Raw genomic sequence first — 23,125 nt, 5'->3', positions numbered from 1 at the left:
AACTTTATTTTTTAATTTTTTATTTCTTTTTTTAGAGATGGAGTCTTGCTTTGTTACCCAGGCTGGAGTACAGTGGTACAATCACAGCTTACTGCTGCCTTGAACTTCTGGGCTCAGGGGATCCTCCCGCCTTAGCCTCCTATAACTAGGACTTAGGAACTCGCCACTGCATCCGGCTAATTTATTATTTTTTATTTTTGTAGAGTAAGCATCTCACTATCTTAACCAGGCTGGTATTAAACTTCTGGGCTCAAGTGATCCTCCGGTCTTGGTTTCCCAAAGGGTTGGGATTACAGGCAATAGCCACTGCACTCAGCCTAACTAACTTTAAAAATCAGAGAAAAGGATATTGCCAAGTTAACTTTAATAATCAAACAAAAACCCTAGCCTTGCAGGAAATACATATTTCACACTAATTTTATTTTTGTAATAAAATATGTAACCAGTTATAATTTCCCATCTATGATTTTCTGGAAAATATGCGTCAATAGCCTGAGAGTTGCATATCAAATGAAGCAGTTCATTCCCAATCAAGAATAAAAGACTAAAGCAAACCTGTATTTCTAAACTAATCCAGAACCTATAAGCTCCAGCTCTTTTTATGTTATGTAGTACCAGACAGACCATTCCATTTACTAAGGAAGACTATGCCCCAGCTGAGAGGCAATCCAGTATGGTAGTTAGGAGCCAATATACTACAGCCAGATGACCTGGGTTCAAATCCTGGCTGTGCCACTTTACTAGAGATGGATGACCTAGGGCAAAATATTTAACATCTTTTCCTCATTTGCCGCAACCGTAAAAATGGAGGGGATAATATTATTACTTACAGGTACTGTCATGAGGCTTAAATGAGTTGATCTTATAGCTCTAGCCATTATGAACTTGAACTTCTTTTAATTTCTCAAAAGCATCACGCTTCATCTCTCATCTCTGCTTCTAGCACATGCTTTTCCCTCTGCCAGTAACATTCTCTTCTGCCTTTTCTTGCTTCCCTTTAGGTCTTCATTTAAATGAAATATGTAGAAAGCCTTCCTTGACCTCCTGTTATGTGAGGTGCCTCTACTATTTGACCTCAAAGTACTCTACAGAATAGCACTTAAACTTGTCTAAGTTTCTGTTCCCCTGCTAGGCTGTAAGCTCCTTAGAGGCAGAGGTCATGTCTGTCTTGATAACCCCTGTAATACGTGGGGCCTAGCACAGTACTGGTTCACAGTAGGTGCTGAATAAATATTTTTGGAATTAAGTTGGAATGAAATAACAAGTCACATTATGTAGAAAGGAAACCAAAAAAGGATTTCCAAGCTAAGTCTTTCAATCTGAGTAGAAGTATATGCCTCTCCACATTTGAAATACATAGGAGAGCCTCCTCTCATGTATTAGGAGTCTCACCATTCAACAGGAGAAGTGGCATTTTTTTAAAGAAATGGGGTCCTGCTCTGTTGCCCAGGCTGTAGCACAGTGGCACAATCGCAGCTCACTGCAGCCTCAAATTCCTGGGATCAAGCAAGCTTCCCACCTCAGCCTCCTGAGTAGCTGGGACTACAGGCACTCACCATCATGCCTGGTTCATTTTTAAAAATTTTGTAGAGACAGGGTCTCACCATCTTGCCCAGACTGGTCTCAAACTTCTGGGCTCAAGTGACCCTCCCACTTCAGCCTCCCAAAGTGCTGGGATGACAGAGGTGAGCCACCATGCCTGGCCAAGAAGTGCCACATTCTGACCAAGAACAAACTTGATGCCAATTCTGGGTAAGAACCATGACTTCATAAGCAGAGTAAGTGATAGTGTGTTCGGTGTGTTTACACTTATTATTTCATATCCTATATTCCAAAGCTTTATTAAAATACGAGTATCATAGCAAAATTATGTGGCTAGTGTAGCTCCCTGAATATTATCAGCTGGCCGAAATGAAGCGCATAAATACCAGTGGCACAGGTGGGGAAAATAAAAGTAAAGTGAGACCATGAATGTAGAAGAGCAAATAAAAGGAAAGTGAGACCATGAATGTGGAAGAGCATACAAGAAAGAAAAAGAAAGCCAGGTGCCATGGCAGGTGCCTGTAGTCCCAGCTACTCAAGAGGCTGAGGTGGGCAGATCATTTGAGCCCAGGGGTTTGAGACTGGCCTGGGCAACATGGGGAAACATTGTCTCTACAAAAATTTGCAGGCTGTGGTGGCACATGACTGTAGTCTCAGCTACTCCAGAGGCTGAGGTGGGAAGATTGCTTGAGCCTGGGAGGTGAAGGGTGCAGTGAGCCGAGATTGCGCCACCGCACTCCAGCCTGGACGACAGAGTGAGACTCTGAGAAAGGAAAGAAAACAAAAAGAAAGAAGGGGAGGGAAGGAGGAGAGAAGGGAGAAGGGGGAAGGGAAGAAAGGGAGAGAAGAAGGGAGGGAGGGAGAGAAGAGGGGAGGGAGGGAGGGAGAGAAGAGGGGAGGGAGGGAGGGAGGGAAGGAAGAAGAAAAGAAGGGAAGGGGAAGAGAAAGGGATGGGAAAGGAAAGAAGAATTTGATACAGTGAAGAGTGCTAGAGCAACATCAGCAGCTTGTCTACAACGTGCCACTGGGTGGCACCACTGTCCTTAGCTAGTCACTACAGATATGGAACCAGGAGAGAGGAACATCAGGCTCTCTTGCAGAGCTTAGGTGAAAACTCAGAAGTCTATCTCCATTGTATTGACACACAGATGCAAGTCACTATAGTTAAAGTTCTCTGCGTATGTCATCAACACAAGGATATGTCTTCAGGATGTTGTGTTTAACAGAGACTCCTGGAAGGTGAGTTTGTCAACACTGTTGCCTAGTCCAAAGGCTTCAGAAACAGCTCACTATTCTAAATGCAGATTCTCAGGGAAGTGAGAGATGGGACAGGGGTGCAGGGTGGTCAGAATAACCTAGAAGGCTTTTATAAGCTATTAGGTTGAACCACATAAAATTGCCAATAGTAAAAAATTTGCTACAGACAAAAAAAAAAGGCAATTTCAAGTGTTTCAACATAATATACATACATTTAGAATCAACTGGCTTATTGAGCCACTGTAATGATGAGTGTCATATTTCTCATTTGTTAGGGAGGAAAAGATTGAGAAGACACACACAGTTGGCCTTTTACTTAAAATCATGAAGAATTAACTGAGCAAAGAGATGGAAACAAAATATCTAAAAATAGGGAATAAACTACAGTCATGCATCACATAGTAATGTTTCAGTCAATGACAGACTGCATATACGGTAGTCTCATAAGAATATAATGGAGCTGAAAAATTCCTGTAGACTAGTGAAGTCACAGCAGAGCACATTATTCATGAATATCTATGATAAAAAAAGAACAATTTTAGCAAACCACCATGGACGTATCAATATTTCCGAAAAGAATGACACCTTCTCAAGAAGCGCCTCAGGCAGGTCCTTGAGGAGGCATTCCAGAAGAAGACACTCATCTTATAGGAGATGACAGCTGCATGCATGTTACTGCCCTTAAAGACCTTCCAGTGGGACAAGATGTGGAGGTAAAAGACAGTGATACTGATGATCCTGACCTTGTATAGGCCTCGGCTAATGGTTGTGATCGTGCCTTAGTTTTTTCTGTTGTTGTTGTTTTAGACTGTGTCTTAGCTTTTTTTTTTTTTTTTTTGACCGAGTCTCGCTCTGTCGCCCCTTTAGGAGTGCTGGGGCTGCACCGTGTTAGCCAGGATGTTCTCGATCTCCTGACCTCGCGATCCACCCGTCTCGGCCTCCCAACGTGCTGGGATTACAGGCTTGAGCCACCGCGCCCGGCCATGTGTCTTAGTTTTAACACAGAAGTTTAAAGAGAAAAAAAATCAATTTTAAAAATATAAAAATGCTTATAGAATAAGGACATGAAGAAAAAAATATTTTTGTACAGCTGTACAGTGTGTTTGTGTTTTAAGCTAAATGTTATTATGAAAGAATCAAAAAGTCAAAAAAATTTAAAAGTTTATAAACTAAAAAGGTTATAGTAAGCTAAGGCTCATTACTAAAAAATTGTTTTATAAATTTAGTGTAGCATAAGTGTACAGTATTTATAAAGTCTACAGTGGTGTACAGTAATGTCTTAGGCATTCATAGTCAGTTACCACTCATTCACTGACTCACCCAAAGCAACTTCCAGTCCTGCAAGCTCCATTCGTGGTAAGCACCCTATACAGCTGGACCATTTTATAATCTTTTATACTGTTTTATAGTACCTTTTCTATGTTTAGATATATTTAGATACATAAATACTGAGCACTGTGTTATAAACTGCCTACAGTATGCAATACAGTCACATGCTGCACAGGTTTGTAGCCGAAGAGCAATAGGCTGTACCATACAGTCTTGGTGCACAGTTGGCTATACCATCTAGGTTTCTGTCAGTACACTCTATAATGTTCACAATGATGAAATTGCCTAACGACCCATTTCTCAGAACATGTCACTGTCATTAAACAACCTATGACTATGTAACTACATGTATTAAAAACAGCAAACATGGCAAGAGGTTCACAAAAAAACTAAACGCTATATTAAGTATTCCAAAAGCAAAATGTGGGTCAGGTGTGGTGGCTCACGCCTCTAATCCTAGCACTTTGGGAGGCTGAGGTGGGGGCGGGAATCCCTTGAGATCAGGAGTTCGAGACCAGCCTGGGCAACATGGCAAAATCCCATCTCTACCAAAAAACACTAAAAAAAAATTAGCTGGGTGTGGTGATGAGTGCCTGTAGTCCTAGCTACTTGGGAGGCTAAGGTGGGAGAATCACTTGAGCCTGGGGAGGTCGAAGTTGCAGTGAGCTATGATTGTGCCACCGCACTTTAGCGCAGGTGACAGAGTAAGAACCCAGCTCAAAAAAAAAAAAAAGAAAAAAAAAGAAAAATGCAAAACAGTACATAAAATAGGTTTGAAACCTGTCTTTTAGGGAAATCTCAACAGTTTTGGGGGAAATGGATTTATATTCTCCATGTAAAAAAGTATGGAGAGGCCAGGTGTGGTGGCTCATGCCTATAATCCCAGCACTTTGGGAAGCTGAGGTGGGCAGATCACCTGAGGTCAGGAGTTCGAGACCAATCTGGCCAACATGGTGAAACCCCACCTCTACTAAAAATACAAAAAATTAGCCAGGAATGGTGGCACAAGCCTGTAATCCCAGCTACTCAGGAGGCTGAGACAGGAGAATCGCTTGAACCTGGGAGATGGAGGTTGCAGTGAGCCAAGATGATGCCACTGTACTCCAGCCTGGGCAACAGAGCAAGACTCCATCTCAAAAAAAAAAAAAAAAAAAGAATGAGGGATATATACTAAAAATATCAGTAGTTGTCTCTGGGTAGGAAGATTACTGTATTTTGTTTTACGCTTTTATAAACATACATTTTCTAAAATAAACATGTATAATAATTTTGAATTCTGAAACCAAAGAAAAAGATTTTGGTAGAAAAACAAGGGAAATCCAAATAAATTCCTTAGTTTAGTTAATAGTATCACACTAGTGTTACATAAAATGTTAACATTAGGGGAAGCTGGGTGCACATTACACGGGACCTCTGAACTATCTTAAACAAATTTTCTGTAATTTAAATTATAAAAGAGGCCATGCACAGTGGCTCATGCTTACAATCCCAGCATTTTGGGAGGCTGAGGTGGGAGGATCGCCTGAGGTCAGGAGTTCGAGACCAGCCTGGTCAACAAGGTAAAACCCTGTTTCTACTAAAAATACAAAAATTAGCCAGGCGTGGTGGTGCACACTTGTAATTCCAGCTACTTGGGAGGCTGAGGCAGGAGGAGCACTTGAACCCGAGAGGCTGAGGTTGCAGTGAGCTGAGATCATGCCACTGCACTCCGACTGCATCTCGAAAAAAATATAGAGAGAGAGACATCAAAACAATAAATCATATAATAAGATCATATTTTAAAAATCTAGAGGGCATGAAACTAAAACTTTTTAAAAATCTAAACAAAAGTATCCATTTGGTTAAGTGGTCACTACATGTAAGCAAGAATACGGTGGCACAAACCTTTTCTGGTAGTAAGTCACTATGCTCTTTTAAATTGCAACAGAAAGTTATAAAGGCAATTATATCATCTGGCCTCTCCTAAATATGACAGTGACGTCACCCCACTGGGTACAGACTCCCTGAAGTGGGAAACGATTAATTCTGTTTTATTTGGTTTTGTAAACATCATTGCTGAAGAATAACATGTTGATTTAAGGAGAGAAAAAATTAAAAGTTAAGTATAGCCAGTAACAACCCTTTTCCTTCAAAATATTTTTAAAAATCTAGTTTCCCAAACCCTGGGTAGTTACAGGTACATGTGCATGCATTTGTTCAAGAAATACTCAGTAAGTATACACTATGCCCTGCCCTTGTGGAGCTTACCATTCAACTGATATTTTAAGTGGACAACAGACTAACAGAGAGAACTAGACATGTAGGTAGAATAGGAAAGGAAGGTCACACATGAGGCAATCCTCAACCCTATAATAATTGCCCAATCTGACAATTATATGCTTTTTAAAAATTAAAAATAATAGTTACCCTCTGGAATTAACCAGTTATACCTGTTACTACTTAGGTATCACCTGGCTTGTTTTGAAAATGAATGTTATTTAAAAACTTCCTTCAAATATTGGGGCAAGGAAGAGTATGCAAAGCCAAAGGATGAAAGTGAGGTTCTGAAAGAATAGAGGAAGAAGAATGCAGAGTCGAAAAGCACCAACTGAGAAACTAAAATATCTTGATCAATTTCATCTACAGACTAGCCAGCTGTTACAAACAACACTGCTGTCTGGTTATAATACTCCAGCAAGTGTAAAGTTTGGAATAGGTTAGTTCCACTGTGTAACACAGCCAATGAAGTTTCATTCTTTAAGTACTTAAAATGCCTCAGTATAAGGCACTTTTGCACGGTGCCAAAACAAGAACTCTAAGAACAGATTTAAAGAGAAGAGCCAGAGCACTAAAAAAGCCCAAGCAGAGCAGGAGTCTTTTTTCCCATCTCAATGAAATACTATTTAAGGAAGGAGAGTTATGTATCCCCATACAAAGGTCAGCCAAGAAAACTGCTGTAATCCTAACAGTGTTGATATTTCCTACTAGTAGATATTGCCCATGTATCCTAATGCATTTAGCTTCTGTTGCATCTGCAATGTAATGTACCTTTAAGATATCCTTTTGCAGCTGTTTCTATGATTATTTAAGATATATCACCTTTAAACTAGGCAGTAATTCAATCCTCCTTGAAGCAGCTGCAACCAATATGAATAGCAAGAAAATACAAGAAGTTAGTTTGCTTTTTCATCAAAGACAAAACTAAGGCCAACACAGAGGACAGTTTTGAAAACAAAACTGTTCTCTCTTACCATACATCTTTAACTCTGATTGACGGCTATATGACCGTGTCTTACAAGCCAGATTTTTTTTTAAGAATAAGGAAAGATTGGCTCACGCCTGTAATCTCAGCACTTTGGGAGGCCAAGACGTGCGAATCACCTAAGGTCAGTAGTTCAAGACCAGCCTGACTAACATGGTGAAACCCCATCTCTACTAAAAATACAAAAATTAGCTGGGCGTGGTGGTGGGCACCTGTAATCCCAGCTACTAGGGAGGCTGAGGCAGGAGAATTGCTTGAACTCAGGAGGTGGAGGTTGCAGTGAGCCGAGATAGCGCCATTGCACGCCAGCCTGGGTGACAAGAACAAAACTCCATCTCAAAAAAAAAAGAACAAGAAAAGATTAATATCAAAATGCTTTCAACAGCCCCATCTTACAGTTTTCAGGGCTGCTAATACCTGAAATTAGATGGGAATGACATTGAGGTTCAGAGCCTTGTGCCAAGCCCAGAGAGCATCCTGGTCTTTCAGCAGCAATGGGGCAGTACTAGTAAGAGCAAGGGAAAAAAAAATGGTCCGGCAATAGCAGGACATGGCCCCAATCCTGGACAAAAATCAAACTCAATACAATTGCCAATAGTTTATACTCACAGTCGTGTCCAACCCTTTGAATGCGAGGACTTTTTTGCTTATCTCTGGTGGTAGATATTGTGAAAATTATGTACACACCTTTAATTTTTTTTTTTTTTTTTTTTTTTTTTAGTTCATGAGTTATCATTAGTGTTAGCATATTTTATGTGTAGCCCAAGACAATTCTTCTGCAAACATGGTCCAGGGAAGCCAAAAGGTTGGACAACCATGACTTAGAGGATCATTCCACAGAACAGTTTTATGCAACTCAAACAGGTAACTGTGCAACTTTGATTTTAACTAAAGAGGTAGACGTCATAAGCAAAGTCCACAATTCTAAGATCTGGTTTTCTGTCCTAAACAAATTCCTACTCACTCCTCACAATGCAAAAGTAACATTTTCCCATGATTTCATGACAAAACATTACAGCATTTAGAAAAGACTGGACAAATAATATGACCTTAAAGTTACAATCTGCTAGGAATGATGCAAAATTGGATAAATCAACTCCAGGTTGAAAAATAATTATTTCACCCAAAGTCAGCTGCTTCAAAATGTGTTGCTTACATCTCACTGAAGTCATTAAGGTAACAGGTAAGTGTTATATAACAATAATCCCAACTTTGAAAAAGAAAGACAAATTCAGTTTTGACTCAATTTTGCAAATTTTCACTGGAGACTGATCATCAAATGAAATACTGCAGACTTCTCAATATACTACTTAGCTTAAGAAATCCCATAGTCAGCCAGGTGCAGTGGCTCACTCCTATAATCCCAACATTTTGGGAGACTGAGGGAGGTGAACTGCTTGAGCTCACGAGTTGAAGACCTGCCTGAGCAGCATGGCAAAACCCCGTGTCTACAAAAACTGCAAAAATTAACTGGGCATGGTAGCGCTCACTTGTGGTCCCCACACTTAGGATGCTGATGCGGGAGGATCACTTGGGCCCAGAAGGTGGAGGTTGCAGTGAGCCGAGGTCACACCACTGCACTTGGGTGACAGAAGTGAAACCTGGTCTCAAGAAAAAAGAAAAGAAAAGAAATCCCATAGTCTACAATTTGTTGTTTAAATATGTCTCTTAAGTAGAGACTAGATCTCAGATTCTTGGTTTTTAAAACTCAATGTACACTCTGGCTATAGACTGTAAGTTCACTGCCACTCCTCCTCATCTTTGGTAATATCCTAGTATGGCATCCACCTCCTCTTTTAAGGTGGCAGGGCCCTAAGCAAGGTGATCCTTCAATCAAAGGGGGTGCAGGAAGACAGTCAACAGACTTCCTCAGTTGAAGACAACTGGAAACAAGATTATAAGGAAGCACTTTATCCCTATGAGGCTAACAAACAAACAAACAAACAAAAAACCATGGTCTTTAGGGTTAGGGGTTTTTCAATAAAAAGATCAGCTCTGTAAAACGTGTGTTAGGAACAAATCTTCTGTTTTACTAAATACTGTCACTGCAATCATAGGCCAATCACTCCACAGAAACATTTTATGTAACCAAACAACAATGGCATAGATGGAGGGTACCACAGAGATGGACAGGGGTTAAGGAACTATCCCACCACTAGAATGTTCTCCAAAGTGCCAGAAGTGCCACCTATGTAAAAGTTGTTATGCCTACGGCAGCTTAAGAGTGACCCCTACTGAGCTAGGATTCAAGACAGCTGTCAGGGCTGGTGCAAGTGTCAACTCCCCTATTTTGTACTCCTCGCGCTGAAAATCAATCATTCAGTTCTAACCAAGTCCACAAAGAAATGCAAAGATATGGCTGAGCTGTAAAGGTGATGATGGGGAACTCCATTTCAAAACAGGAATAAAAAAGAAGGTCGGGAATTCACCATGAAAGTTTTCATTCTGCTACTGTCTCTTCTGAAACAGTCTGTGGGATACCACCTGTAATGAAGTAAATTCTTTGGAGGAATGTTTCCTTTAAAAAGCTACTTTCCACCGGGCGCGGTGGCTCATGCCTGTAATCCTAGCACTTTGAGAGGCTGAGGTGGACGGATCACCTGAGGTCGGGAGTTCAAGACCAGCCTGAGCAACATGGAGAAACCCTGTCTCTACTAAAAATATAAAATTAGCCGGGCGTGGCGACACATGCCTGTAATCCCAGCTACTCAGGAGGCTGAAGCAAGAGAATTGCTTGCACCTGGGAGACAGAGGTTGCAATGAGCTGAGATTGCGCCATCGCACTCCAGCCTGGGCAACAAGAGCAAAACTCCGTCTCACAGAAAACAAACAAACAAAAAAGCTACTTTCCTGGCCAGGCACAGTGGCACAGGCTTGTAATCCCAGCACTTTGGAAGGCCAAGGCAGGTAAATCACTTGAGGTCAGGAGTTTGTGACCAGCCTGGCCAGCATGGTGAAACCACTCTTCCACTAAAAATATAAAAATTAGCTGGGCGTGGTAGCACAGGCCTGTAATCCCAGCTACTCAGGAGGCTGAGGCAGGAGAATCACTTGAACCCAGGAGGCAGAGATTGCAGTGAGCCGAAATCGCGCCATTGCACTCCAGCCTAGGCAACAGAGAGAGACTCTGCCTCAAAAAGAAAGCTACTTTCCCACAAACATTTTAATACTTAATCTCTTGATGATCAAGAGGATGTTAAAATTAAGTCAATGTGTATATAAATTTTTAAACACCTGCTTCCACATAAAAACCCTGGCCTTAATACTTGACACTAAAAAATAAAATCTTAGTAAAATAGTCGAAAATTTTCTGGGCGGAAATTTGAGCTATATAACATACTTAGGTCAGTCATTTTGCTTAAAAGTTTATAACATGTAACTCTATTTGAATGAATATGCTAACACTCACATTTCTACTTGAGTAAATAAAAAAACTACATAGCTTCCCATCTACGGATTGCTATAATTTACCAATACTGTGTGCCTGAGCCCTGCCTTTGGTAGTTTCCAGGTTATGGAAACAACTTGCTTCACAGAAATTCTAACCTATTCCTGTAAGGAATTGTCTGGGTATAGAAGGGACCTCAATGCCTTCTGAAATGGGTCTTGCCTTGGTTCCTGACACTTTCTGAGCCCCAAATATTCCACTAAAGACTTTAAACCATCCTAGACTAACCTTGCTATTGACTGTTGACCAAATTAGGAAAGTTTCTGTGGTTCCAGGTGAAGAAATATCATTATCCTAGGCCTCCTCTTCTCTTTTCTACTCTGTTTGTCTGAAATATATTCATCTAACAATTGCTACAGCTACTTCTGCCCAATTCTACCCTTCAGTAAAGTTGTGATTTTTCAACTATTCTTTGAAGCTGCTTCTCAACTTAGTATCTTCAGTGGTCATGTGGAACACAGGATCTTTTACTTGGATTCATGCCATGCAGTATTAGTGCTAGTTCTTCTTTTTCTTCTCAAAACCATGACTGAATCTTATCCTCATTCACCAAGTTCCTGTCTCCTGACTGAGGGAAGTTTTCAGTTTTCAGTTCATTTGAAAAGCAGAAATTACTAACATATCCTGAGCACAGTGAATTTTCACCATCTTAGCAGTGGCAGCTCTGTCTATTTCTCCAGGTTTTCTTTGATAAAGCATCATTCAGGTATCCGCAGGAGAGTTGGTCCTTCAAAACCCTATCATTATTTATAGTATTAAAACACTTTAAGTCCACATTAAAGGTAATAAAACAGAATACCTAAGAAAAACAGGGGCCAGGTGTGGTGGCTCATGCCTATAATCCCAGCACTTTGGGAGACCGAGGTGGGTGGATCACCTGAGATAAGGAGTTCGAGACCAGCCGGGCCAACACGGTGAAACCCCACCTCTACTAAAAATACAAAAATTAGCCAGGCATGGTAGCACACGCCTGTAGTCCCAGCTACTCGGAAGGCTGAGGCAGGAGGATCGCTTGAACCTGGGAGGCAGAGGTTGCAGTGAGGTGAGATCCCGCCACTGCACTCCAGCCTGGGTGACAGAGCAAGACTCTGTCCAAAAAAAAAAAAACAGGTATTTCACCACACCTACCCACTGCATTAACCTCATAACTACCACAAGAATCCATCATTAACATTTTCAATACCTCTCTAAAAGTTTAATCTCACATGCCCTCTCATTAATCAAGTGAGAAATCGAGAAACTCTATCCTGATTCCCTTTAAAATCTGCTAACTTGATAGCACCTAAAATCCTCTGTACTGTGAAATCAATTCCAAAAAGGCCTAAATGGCTTTGGAGAATAGGGACACTGTTTCAATCATAATAAAAACCTGAGTATAGCTATGTTGGGCCTTCACATTAACACCATTGCCTACCAGGTAGAATCTTCTTCTGTAAAAGGCACTGTTGAATTCATGGAAAATAATAAGTAACAAAAAGCCTTCAACAAAAGTAAGATACTTTCACCTCTAAATCCTACAGCATAAACCCAGAGGAAGTTATAATGGGTCTTCAGCAAATTTGTTTAACAAATACTTCTAGATAACAAGAGAAAGTAGCATACATACTTGCCCAAATCAAACTTAATTATCTGACACAGTTCTCCTAACAATCAATTTGATAAACGACAAACTGAGATATCATAGAAAAAGATTAATGTTGCTACAGATACCTAGATTTTCTTTACTTTTATAAGTTGTAAAAAAATACAACTACACATACCTCTACAAAAACTAGCCACAGCAGTTGGTTTTTCTTTGAACAAAAATAACCATTCAGGTTCAGTTTTTAATTCTTCGTTAAAATCAAACTCCACCCAAAAAAGCTTCCTAATGATATTTGAATACATTGCACTTTTACATCGTCATTGGTAACTACAATGTAAATAACACGTTCATAGTTAAATTCAAAACAGAACTGAACTAATTCAACATTAAAGACTTTAAAAATCCTTGGTTATTTACTTTGGTGACCATGACTTTTTTTTTTTTTTTAAATTACGGTTTGTCCTAGAAACCAGTTATTTTAACTAAAACACTATATTTACACAGCATGATGTTGGTCTTTTCCCAAAAAAAGTCTTTTTCACTTACTTGGAGTTACTGATCCTGCAAGATGCTCACAATATAGTGTCGAGTTAAAGAAGCAAGTTACAAATCAGTATGTACAGTAAAAACCCATTTTTGTAGAAAGGTGATATATGTGTGCACAGGTGCATACAAGTGTCCATACATATAAGCACAAGCATATATACCAAAAAGTTGACAATGGATGTCTCTGGGTATGAAATTACTGCTTTTATTCTTTTTTATACTTGTATTTTTGGTTTCAAAAATTTAGAAAATACCAATAGTACTTCACTGATAGCAGAAAACGTCATTTTTTTAAAAACCTGAGTGTTCAGTACAAGGCTTAATTACATTTATAGTAGAGTGTTATTGTAGAATGAAGGAATCCTATAATAAGCATCCTCCAGTGTACAAATGTTTCATATTGGTAATCTGCATACCTACCATCAAAAGTTATTGTAAATTATAACATATAATATAGAACTATATAGGGGAAAAGTAAACTATACTGCCCTCCTCTAACACCACTCCCTTTTCCTCTAGGGACAATTATTCTTGATGTGTATCAATCAGATTGTTTTGTATTACCCATACACATAAGGGTTTATTTTTAGATAAGTGGAATTATGGTATACAACAGTTCTTTGACTCCCTCCCCCTCTCTTCCCCTGCTTAACAGCATACTTTGGAACTCCTATGTCAGTGTATATGGGTCTAACCGAAAGGCTTTTCTCCTTTTTTTATGTAATAGTTCAATGGTATTCCACAGTATAATTTATCATTATTTGAATCATTGCTGTACTGATGGATATTTAGGATACTGCCAAATTTTCAGTTACAGTTTCGCTGCATCGAAACCTTATACATAGATTTATACACATGTGATATTTCCCTAGAATTGTTTTCTAATAAAACTATTGGGTCAAAATGTATGCATATTTAAAAATGAGATGATTTGGTATTCTTCAGCAAAGAGTTATACATGTGAACTCTCGTTAACAGTGTATGCGAATGCCTATTTGTTAAAAGTGGATATTATATTAAGTTCTTGCCAATCTGTCTGGTGAAAAATTGTTTACATTTCCCTAATAACCAGAGTGAATTTGAACATCTTTTCTTTTTTATTCACCAGTACTTATTTTCCTGGGAAATGCCCACGTATAATCTTCTGCCACTTTTTGCTTTTTGTAGTGGGTACCTTTCTCTTATTGATCTGTAGGAGCTCTTTCTCTATTATGGATATTATGCAGTAGAAACCCTTTTTATCTAATGTGATTTGGAACAATTGGTTACATAATTTAAAGGGTTAATTTCAGGTGAACGATCATAAAAAATATGTATGGCAAACATTTCACCTTCCTTTCATCAGTGGTGTATACACTCATTCACCAAACATTTTGTGTGTGTGGTTTTGATTTATTTTGAGGGGGCTTTTTTGTTTGTTTTGTTTGTTTGTTTCTGAGACAGGGTTTTGCTCTGTTGCCCAGGCTGGAATGCAGTGGCGTGACCTTGGCTCGCTGCAACCTCTGCCTCCCGGGCACAAGCTATCCTCCTGCCTCAGCCTCCCAAGTAGCTGGGACTACAGGTGTGCATCACTATGCCTGGCTAATTTTTGTTTTTGTTTTTTTGAGACAAGGCCTCACTCTGTCACCCAGGGTGGAATGCAGTGATGTGAGTGATCACGGTTCCCTACAACCTCCACCTACTGGACTCAAGCAATCCTCCCACCTCAGCTTCCCCAGTAGTTGGAACCATAGGTACATGCCACCATGCCCAATTAATTTTTTGTATTTTTTGGGTCAGGCATGGTGGCTCACGCCTGTAGTCCCAGCACTTTGGGGAGCTGAGGCAGGCAGATCACTTGAGGTCAGGAGTTTGAGATCAGCCTGACCAACATGACAAAACCTCATCTCTACTAAAAATACAAAAATTAGCCAGGTGTGGTGGTGGGCACCTGTAATCCCAGCTACTCGGGTGGCTGAGGCAGGAGAATCGCTTGAATCTGTGAGGCAGAGGTTGTAGTGAGCCGAGATCACGCCACTGCACTCCAGCCTGGGTGACAGAGCAAGACGCCGTCTCAAAAATAATAACAACAATTTTCTGTAGAGATGGGGTTTCACCATGTTGCCCAGGCTGGTCTCAAACTCCTGGCCTCAAGAGATCTGCCTGCCTTGGCCTTCCAAAGTGCTGGGATTATAGGCGTGACCCACGAGTACCTGACCTGGGTTTTTTGTTTGTTTGTTTGTTTGTTTGTTTTTAATTTAAAGACAGGATCTCACTCTGTCTCCCAGGCTGGAATGCAGTGATGTGATCATGACTCACTGTAACCTTGAACTCCTGGCCTCAATCAATCCTCCTGTCTCAGCCTCCTGAGTCACTGGGACTACAGGTGTGTGCTACCACGCCCAGTTAATTTTTTTTTTTTTTTTTTTTTTTTGAGACAGGATCTTGCTATGTTGCTCAGGCTGGTCTTGAACTGGCTTCAAGCAATCCTCCTGCTTTGGCCCCCAAAAATGTTGGGATTCCAGGCATGAGCCACCATGCCAGCTTCAAACTTTCCATATGGGGCCAAGAGGCCAAGACCTTTTTCTCTAACTCCAGGCCCACTGATTTTACATTTGAAAAGTAATGTGAGTATAAAACCCTTTTAGATGGCTGGGCGCGGTGGCTCACGCCTGTAATCCCAGCATTTTGGGAGGCCGAGGCAGGTGGATCACCTGAGGTCAGGAGTTCAAGACCAGCCTGGCCAACATGGCAAAACCCCATCTCTACTAAAAATACAAAAAAAAAATTAGCCAGGCATAGTGGTGGGCACCTATAATCCCTGCTACTCGGGAGGCTGAGGCAGGAGAATTGCTTGAACCTGGGAGGCGGAGGTTGCAGTGAGCTGAGATTGCACTCCAGCCTGGGCAACAAGAGCGAAACTCCATCTCAAAAACAAACAAACAAACAAACAAATACAACCAACATATACAGGTTTAGTAACAAAAAAAATTTACTGTACTGGTAGGTACACAAGCACACTGGAGTACTGGAGATCTACCAAGTATTCAGTGTACACTGTATTTTACAAAGGAAATAAAAATTATTCAATGTGGTGAGTCAGTGGAGGTCAATTAAAGCTTCTACTGCATATGTAGAAGCTTTTTCATTTTTATTTATTTATTTATTTATTTTTGAGACAGGGTCTCACTCTATCACCCAAGCCAGAGTGCAGTGGTGCAATCATAGCTCTCTGCAGCCTTGACCTCCCAGGCTCAAGGGATCCTCCCACTTCAGCATTTGGAGTAGCAAAGACTACAGGCACATGCCACCATGCCTGGCCTTTTTTTTTTTCTGTAAAGACAGGGTCTCACTATGTTGCCCAGACTCCTCGGCTCAAGCAATCTTCCCACCTTGGCCTCCCAAAGGCATGAGCCACAGGGCCCGGCCATCACTTGTCTTTTTAACTGGGTTATGATGTCTTATGCTTTCCAGAAGATTTTTTTTTTAATATATACTTAGATTTTAAAAATATATCCTTAAGTTATTTTTATGTATGATGAGAGATGGGGATGTATTACTTTCTAAATACACAGCCACCTGTCTTTACTCAACTTCCATTTTCAGCATCACACTTAGAACACTTAAAAGAACTAAAGTGTCAACTGCTTAGTTATAAGAAAGGAAGTTGTACAAACAAAATAATAAACCAACAGTCTAAGTTCAGTTTGATAGGCTCTTAGTACTATGTAGTTAAGGATCACATAGCAGTTTCAGGAGCAAAAACATGACCATGCCTGGCTCTCTCATTACCGCTATGGCTCACAACAGGGTCTCCAAAAGACATCATAGACTGCATATTAGTCTATCTGCAGCTTACTGGTTGCCACACATGTAAATTTACATTCACATTTAAATAACCCACACTTAACAACAAATCAACCGTCTCAATTCTCTGTGCATTCCTTATTGCTGCTCCTAGACCACAGTGCTTTGGAGACTTGGTAAAGAAAATGAATGCACTCTCCTGAATCACAGTATCACCTGGAAATGGAACCAGAAGGTATAAAAAGTCAGGGTAGTTTGTTAAATTTTGTGTGTGTGTGTGTGTGTGTGTGTAAATCAACAATTTATAAGGTTACCTCCTCAAACTTTTTCTATAAAGGTCCAGAAAGAAAACTGGCTTCACAGACCATAAGGTCTATTTTTCAGCTCTGATGTTGTATTGTGAATGCGGCCAGAAAATACATAAATGAATGGATGTGGCTATATTCCAAGAGAAGTTTATTTACAAAAACGGGTGGTGGGCAGGATTTGTCCACAGGCAGTATTTTGCCAGCCCCTGCCTTACACCAATGTTTTATCTTTTTCAAATAAGAATCTACTTCCCTCATTGCACACGTATTTGAGTAAATATAGTAACACTGAAGGGACAAATAATAATTTCAGTACTGCCTTACAGAAATGAATATTCTCAAAATTAATCACTAACCTTTTCCTATAAGTCCTTCTCATATGAGCACATACATTTTTCAAAATATAAAACTGTAATCACCTTGAACCTAATACTTATTTCAAAAGACAGTTACAATGAGTGTTATGTAGCTGCTATAAAAGGAAAAATGCAGTCTAGACAGTCAAATACAATGATCTTTTATTCATTATTCTCATAATCAACAGTGAGTAGAAAAGAGTGCTAAATACATGGTCATGAATCATAACTTCACTACTGAAAATGCAGAAGTAGACTTTGCATTTAAATAAGAACACAAATTTGTTTTTTGGATTACTTACCAAAATCCTTGATGGAAAATGATACAGCTTTGCCAAAATATTTTTAATTTAGAAAGTGAGACCAAAAACCTCTTTAGCATATCATGCATCTATTTAATTTTAAAATACAAATTTTAGTGTTTCATTTGACAGCCTGGTGAGGTAGACATTATATTTTTAAGGCAGCCATTTTAATATAGTGAGAGCATGTGTGAATATGTATTAACATTCTAAGCCATTAAGGCCACTTGTTCACAGAATATATTTGAGCTCTAAAATTGTTGAAAGAGAAAATGCTCAAGTAGCTTGCAGAAATAATGGATGTTATACAGAACAGAAAGGAATAAAATTAAATAACAAAAGTTCATAAGATTTCCTGACACCAAAAGCACAGTCCACAGAGGAAAAATTAAAACTGGACCTCATCCAAATTAAAGCCTTTTGCTCTGTGAAATTCCCTGTGAAGAGGTTGGAAAGACAAGCTACGGACTGGGAGAACATATTTTCAAACCACTACCTGACAAATGATTAGTATTAAGAATAAAAAGGCCAGGCGCAGTGGCTCACACCTGTAATCCTAGCACTTTCGGAGGCCAAGGCGGGTGGATCACGAGGTCAGGAGATCGAGACTATCCTGGCTAACCCGGTGACACCCTGTCGCTACTAAAAAAAAAAAAAAAAATTGGCCAGGCGTGGTGGCGGGTGTCTGTAGTACCAGCTACTCGGGAGGCTGAGGCAGGAGAATGGCATGAACTCGGGAGGTGGAGCTTGCAGTTAGCCGAGATCGCGCCACTGCACTCCAGCCTGGGCAACAGAGCGAGACTCCGTCTCAAAAAAAAAAAAAAAAAAAAAGAACAAAAAACTCTTAAAACTCACCAGGTTAAAAAAAAATCCAAATAGAAAATGGACAAAAGACATGAACCGACATTTCACTGAAGATACAGAGATGGCAAATAAACACATGGAAAGATGATCAACATCATTAGCCATCAGAAAAGTGCAAATTAAAACTAGGAGGATATATCACTACACACCTATGAGAATGGCTAAAATAAAAAATAGTAACACCACCAAATGCTGTCAAGGATGAGGAGCATTCACACATTCCTGGTGGGAATGTAAAATGGTACAGCCACTCTGGAAAATGGTTTGGCAGTTCCTTAGAAAATTAAACATGCAAGTGCTATACCACCCAAGAGGTACACTCTTGGGCATTTCAGAAACAGAAATTTATGTTCATACCAAATCCTGTAGACAACTGTTCATATGAGCTTTATTCAAAATAGGCAATAAATAAATAAATAAGTAAAACAAACAAAACCCTGGAAACATCAGATGCCCTTCAACAGGTGACTGGTAAACAAACTGCAGTAAATCCATATTATGGAATACCACTCAGCAATGGAAAGGAACAAGCCATTGATAAAGGGTACATTCCTCGAACCAATCTCCAAGGAATTACGCTGAGTGAAGTAAAGCCAGTCTCCAAAGGTTATATACTGTGTGATTCCATTTATATAAGCATTTTTGAAATGACAAAATTATGGACATGAAAAACAGATCAGTGGTTGCCAGGAGTCAGGGATGAAGGGAGATGGCTACATCTATAAAAAGACAACAAAAAGGATCCTTGTGGTGATGCAATTGTTCCGTATCTTGACTGTGGTGGTGCTTATACGAATCTACACGTGATAACATTATGTAGAATTAAATACACACATGCAAATAACTGCATTAAAGCTGACGAAATCTACGTAAGGTTGATGGATTGTATCTATTTCAATTCTGTAGTTGTGATGTTACACGATACTTATGCATGAGGTTACTATTGGGGGAAATTAGATAAAGCATATTATTTCTTACAACTATATGTGAATCTACAACTATCTGAAAATAAAAAGTTAAAAGGGAAAGAGAATATATAAGACCAGCCAATGGTAGAAGTAGAAAAACAAAGCTTTTATTTTTGCTAAAGGCTCAGCAATTGAAAGTGAAAGGATGGAGAAAAAGGTAATGTCAAAGAGTCTACAGGCTACAATTAATAGAATCGAATCTTCCTTCCCTATGGAGCCTTAACTTCTCCAGAATTTTGTTTGTCCTTGATTTGACTGTTGTTCTTTTTAATAAAAATAAACTGCATGTACATCTGTCTCTCCACATGCCTCAAAACCATCTCCATCAGCCCAAAGCATAAACTCATAGAATAGGGTTTGTCTTCTTAACCATCATGTACTGAGGGCGTGACATAAGTGACAGATGAAGGAAGAAGACAGTTGAATGAATTAATAAATGAATGAGATGCCCACATATTCTTTTAAAGTTCCTAGCCAATTACAGTTGTAAGGCAGTATATGAGTGCAGTGGCGCAATCTAGGCTCCCTGCAAGCTCGGCCTCCTGGGTTCACGCCATTCTCCTGCCTCAGCCTCCCAAGTAGCTGGGACTATATGCACCCACCACCACGCCCGGCTAATTTTTTGTATTTTTAGTAGAGATGGGGTTTCAGTGTTAGCCAGGATGGTCTCGATCTCCTGACCTCGTGATTCACCTGCCTCGGCCTCCCAAAGTGCTGGGATTACAGGCGTGAGCCACCGTACCCAGCCATTCCCTTACAAATTTCTAAAAGCCATGGACATTTAAAAACTAGTGCTGTATAACACACATTTCACTTGTAAGCAGAAATTAACGTAATACCCAACATTTGTAAAATGCTTCTGAGTTTACAGATTTTCACATATAATAATTTATTTAATCAGGATGAATTAAGAACTAAGTATACCTAAATTGAAACCACTATACACAAACCTTTGAGAAAAACATTCTACTCAACTGGTATAACAGGATTTATGACAGCCTTAACGCAAATTGCCTTATATACGTGTGTGTATACATATATATACACGTATGTGTGTATATATATATATATATTTGTCATATATATTCACTTTAAGAATATATCATTCAAATTGGGGGACTTGTGGATCATTTCAACAGCCATAAAGACACTTATTTTACAGACGCAAACACTAAGAGAGGTGAAGTGACTTGTTCAAGGTTATATATCTAACTACAGCTGGGTCTAGAACCTGAGCCTCTTCAGAGTTCCAATTCATTTCTCTTGTCTTTGAATTGAACAAGATTCTTCTTTCTTCACCCATCTCACCCCTACCAAAAATACTGAAAGAGATATCTTAATCTAAATCACTTGTGTTTTTAAATAGGGGATTTTCCAAAAAAAAAAAAAAAAAAACCCACAAAACTGAATTTACTCAAGCTTTCAATTGCTGTATTACACCTTCCATGGATTTTTAGTTGTCAAATTATTTCTTATATCAGGACAATAAGGTACTTTATTCTAAGGTACAAGTATACTGACAGTTTAATGTTTCATTCCCCCACCTAAATGGCAGAGAGTGTTAATTCTAACAGGAATCTTACATGTCTTACACTTTAGCCGTTTCAATCAAAAGATGAGCTATTTTACAATTTAAGGAAGAGGCCTTACATTATTAAAATCTTGATTGATATGCTCAATGGCAGTACCATCATTGAATCTCCACCTGCTGTCTTATGTATCAAGAACATTTAAAAGTCTTTCTTGTTAGAGACAAAATAAAAGAAAAACTAAAGTGACAAGCAACTATGAGAAGTAAGGCTTTAATCAGGTTAAATTTGCATTACGCAGCCTGCATGAATTTAGAGGTCCTAGAATCAAAACACTAGAAGGAACCTTAGTTATGCTCTAGTTCTACAGACTGATTTTTGCAGAAGAGGAAACTGAAGCGCTGATGAGACCATTAACTAATAAAGCAAACCGCTTACTTTTTCAAAGGGATTCATTTCAATGCCATTTTACCCTTATTTTGCATCTCACTGTTGTTTCTCGGGGCGACGATTGACCTTTTTTTAGGTGAAAAGAGCTAATAGAGCAAATTAATTTCAAGAGGGTGAAAAATGCCTTTGAAGGAGGAGATGCTGGAGTGAAGAGGAGAAATGACGTCTTATTTAAAATATGTAACCCCTTGATGGGGTTAGACAATGAATCATATTCTCCTAGATTTTTCTGTGTCTAACATCAGCCACAGTTCTTTCGGGCACTCAAACGAGAGGAAGAGGAAGTGAATAAAGCTCATACTAAATATATAGCACCCACTGAAGGCAGGGATGTAGACAGAAAGAACGGGGGTGGGGGAAGGAAGGAAAGCACGCGTCGCCAGGATCCAGCTGTTTTCTAACATACCTAATCCTACGGAAGCTAGAAAGATATCGGAAGCAAGGAAGATATCGGAAGCGAGGGCATCCCTCAAATTCGAGAGGGCGGATGCCTCTAGGGCTAGAGAGACTCCCTGGCCCTCTTTAACAGAGCGACTGGGAGGGGACAAAATGGAGTTGAGGTTTAGGGGCATCCTAAAGGTCGTTTGGAGGTCTAGCAAGCACTTCATGGTCTCCTCTGGAAAGGGCCGTGGCAAAGCCTACTACCCCGATCAGGAGGATGACTTCTAGCCCTCGGGATGCGGTGAGCGGCAGGAAGAGGCAGGCTGGGGTTCCGAGGTCCCCAGACTCCATCACAGGAGGTTACTATAACCTAGGGAATCTTCCCGGCCCCAGCGGAGGCGAGCGGATAGATAGCCCTAGCTCAAGAAAAAAAGCGAGCCGATTCCAGCAGCTGGAATGCCCACCCAACCTCCTCCCGGCTCAGGTGAGGTAAGCCAGTCCCCACCCTGGAGATGGGGCCCTGGTACCGACAGGGCAGGGGTGCCGGGGCCGCAGCCTCCCCAGCCAGGGATACTCACCCGAGGGGCGGCCCACCGCGTCTTCGCAGCCGGCCGGCGCCTGGCACTCGGGAAGCTCGCAAAAAGGAACCGCGTGCCCGCTAGCGCTGGGACGAGGAGGAGCGCGCCACGGAGGCCAGAGAAAAAGCCGCAGCGGCGCGCGCGCACCCGGACCGCCGGCGGAGGCGGGGCTCAGCGCGATCCCGGAAAAGACGCGCCCGGAGGGGCGGGCGGAGCGGGGGCGCGCGGTGGTGTGGCAGAGCCAGCCGAATCGCTGGCTGCAGACGGCTCGGCCCACCCACGCGCCCGCCCCCGCTCGCCCGGGACGTCAGCCGAAAAGGCGGAGCCGAACGGGCTTCCCGGGGAGAGGGAGGGGCGCTGCGGGGAAGGCGAGGCGTCTAACGGCTCGCCTCAAGTTGTTGTTCCCGCTGGCGAGCCGCTTCTGTCAGGCTCGCTGCTGGTGTACTTGAGTGTGTTTCGGAATGTCCTTGCGCCTAATAGCAGTGAGGCGCAGGACTGGCCCACGCCCTCACCTGCGGCTTGCTTCGCAGGACTCCACCCCAGGATAAAAGTTCCCCTCGGGTCATCTTCCAGCTGCCCTCAAAAGACACTCGTTTTTGGATTTCACTGCTCCAAGTTTAGAGAGCTATCTTAAACACTCTGACTAAAAACATCT

General features: G+C 40.8%; 2 protein-coding genes across 7 annotated transcripts in view; one reads left to right on the top strand and one right to left on the bottom strand.

The window, feature by feature from the left end:
- ACSL4 (acyl-CoA synthetase long chain family member 4) overlaps positions 1 to 22,730 on the bottom strand; it is an 87,701-nt gene extending 64,971 nt beyond the window's left edge. For 2 of the 6 annotated variants that reach the window (XM_023202984.2, XM_023202985.3), the window contains exon 1: positions 22,471 to 22,616. The gene's annotated coding sequence lies outside the window, so the exon portion shown is untranslated. Of the gene's footprint in view, positions 1 to 22,470 lie in introns of all 6 variants that reach the window. The other 4 variants (XM_023202982.2, XM_023202983.2, XM_023202981.2 and 1 more) reach the window with 4 other exon arrangements.
- On the top strand, positions 21,815 to 22,919 carry LOC111536613 (translation initiation factor IF-2). Its single transcript, XM_023202986.3, is given in 2 exon segments — positions 21,815 to 22,396; positions 22,398 to 22,919. Coding segments are annotated over 2 exon segments (570 nt in total). The 5' UTR covers positions 21,815 to 22,348.
- The last annotated feature ends 206 nt before the right edge of the window (positions 22,920 to 23,125 follow it).

The sequence above is a fragment of the Piliocolobus tephrosceles genome, chromosome 12, assembly GCF_002776525.5.
Source record: "Piliocolobus tephrosceles isolate RC106 chromosome 12, ASM277652v3, whole genome shotgun sequence".
NCBI classification, from domain to species: Eukaryota; Metazoa; Chordata; class Mammalia; order Primates; family Cercopithecidae; genus Piliocolobus; species Piliocolobus tephrosceles.
Note: the sequence above shows the minus strand (reverse complement) of the source record. Positions and strands in the feature narration are given on the sequence as shown.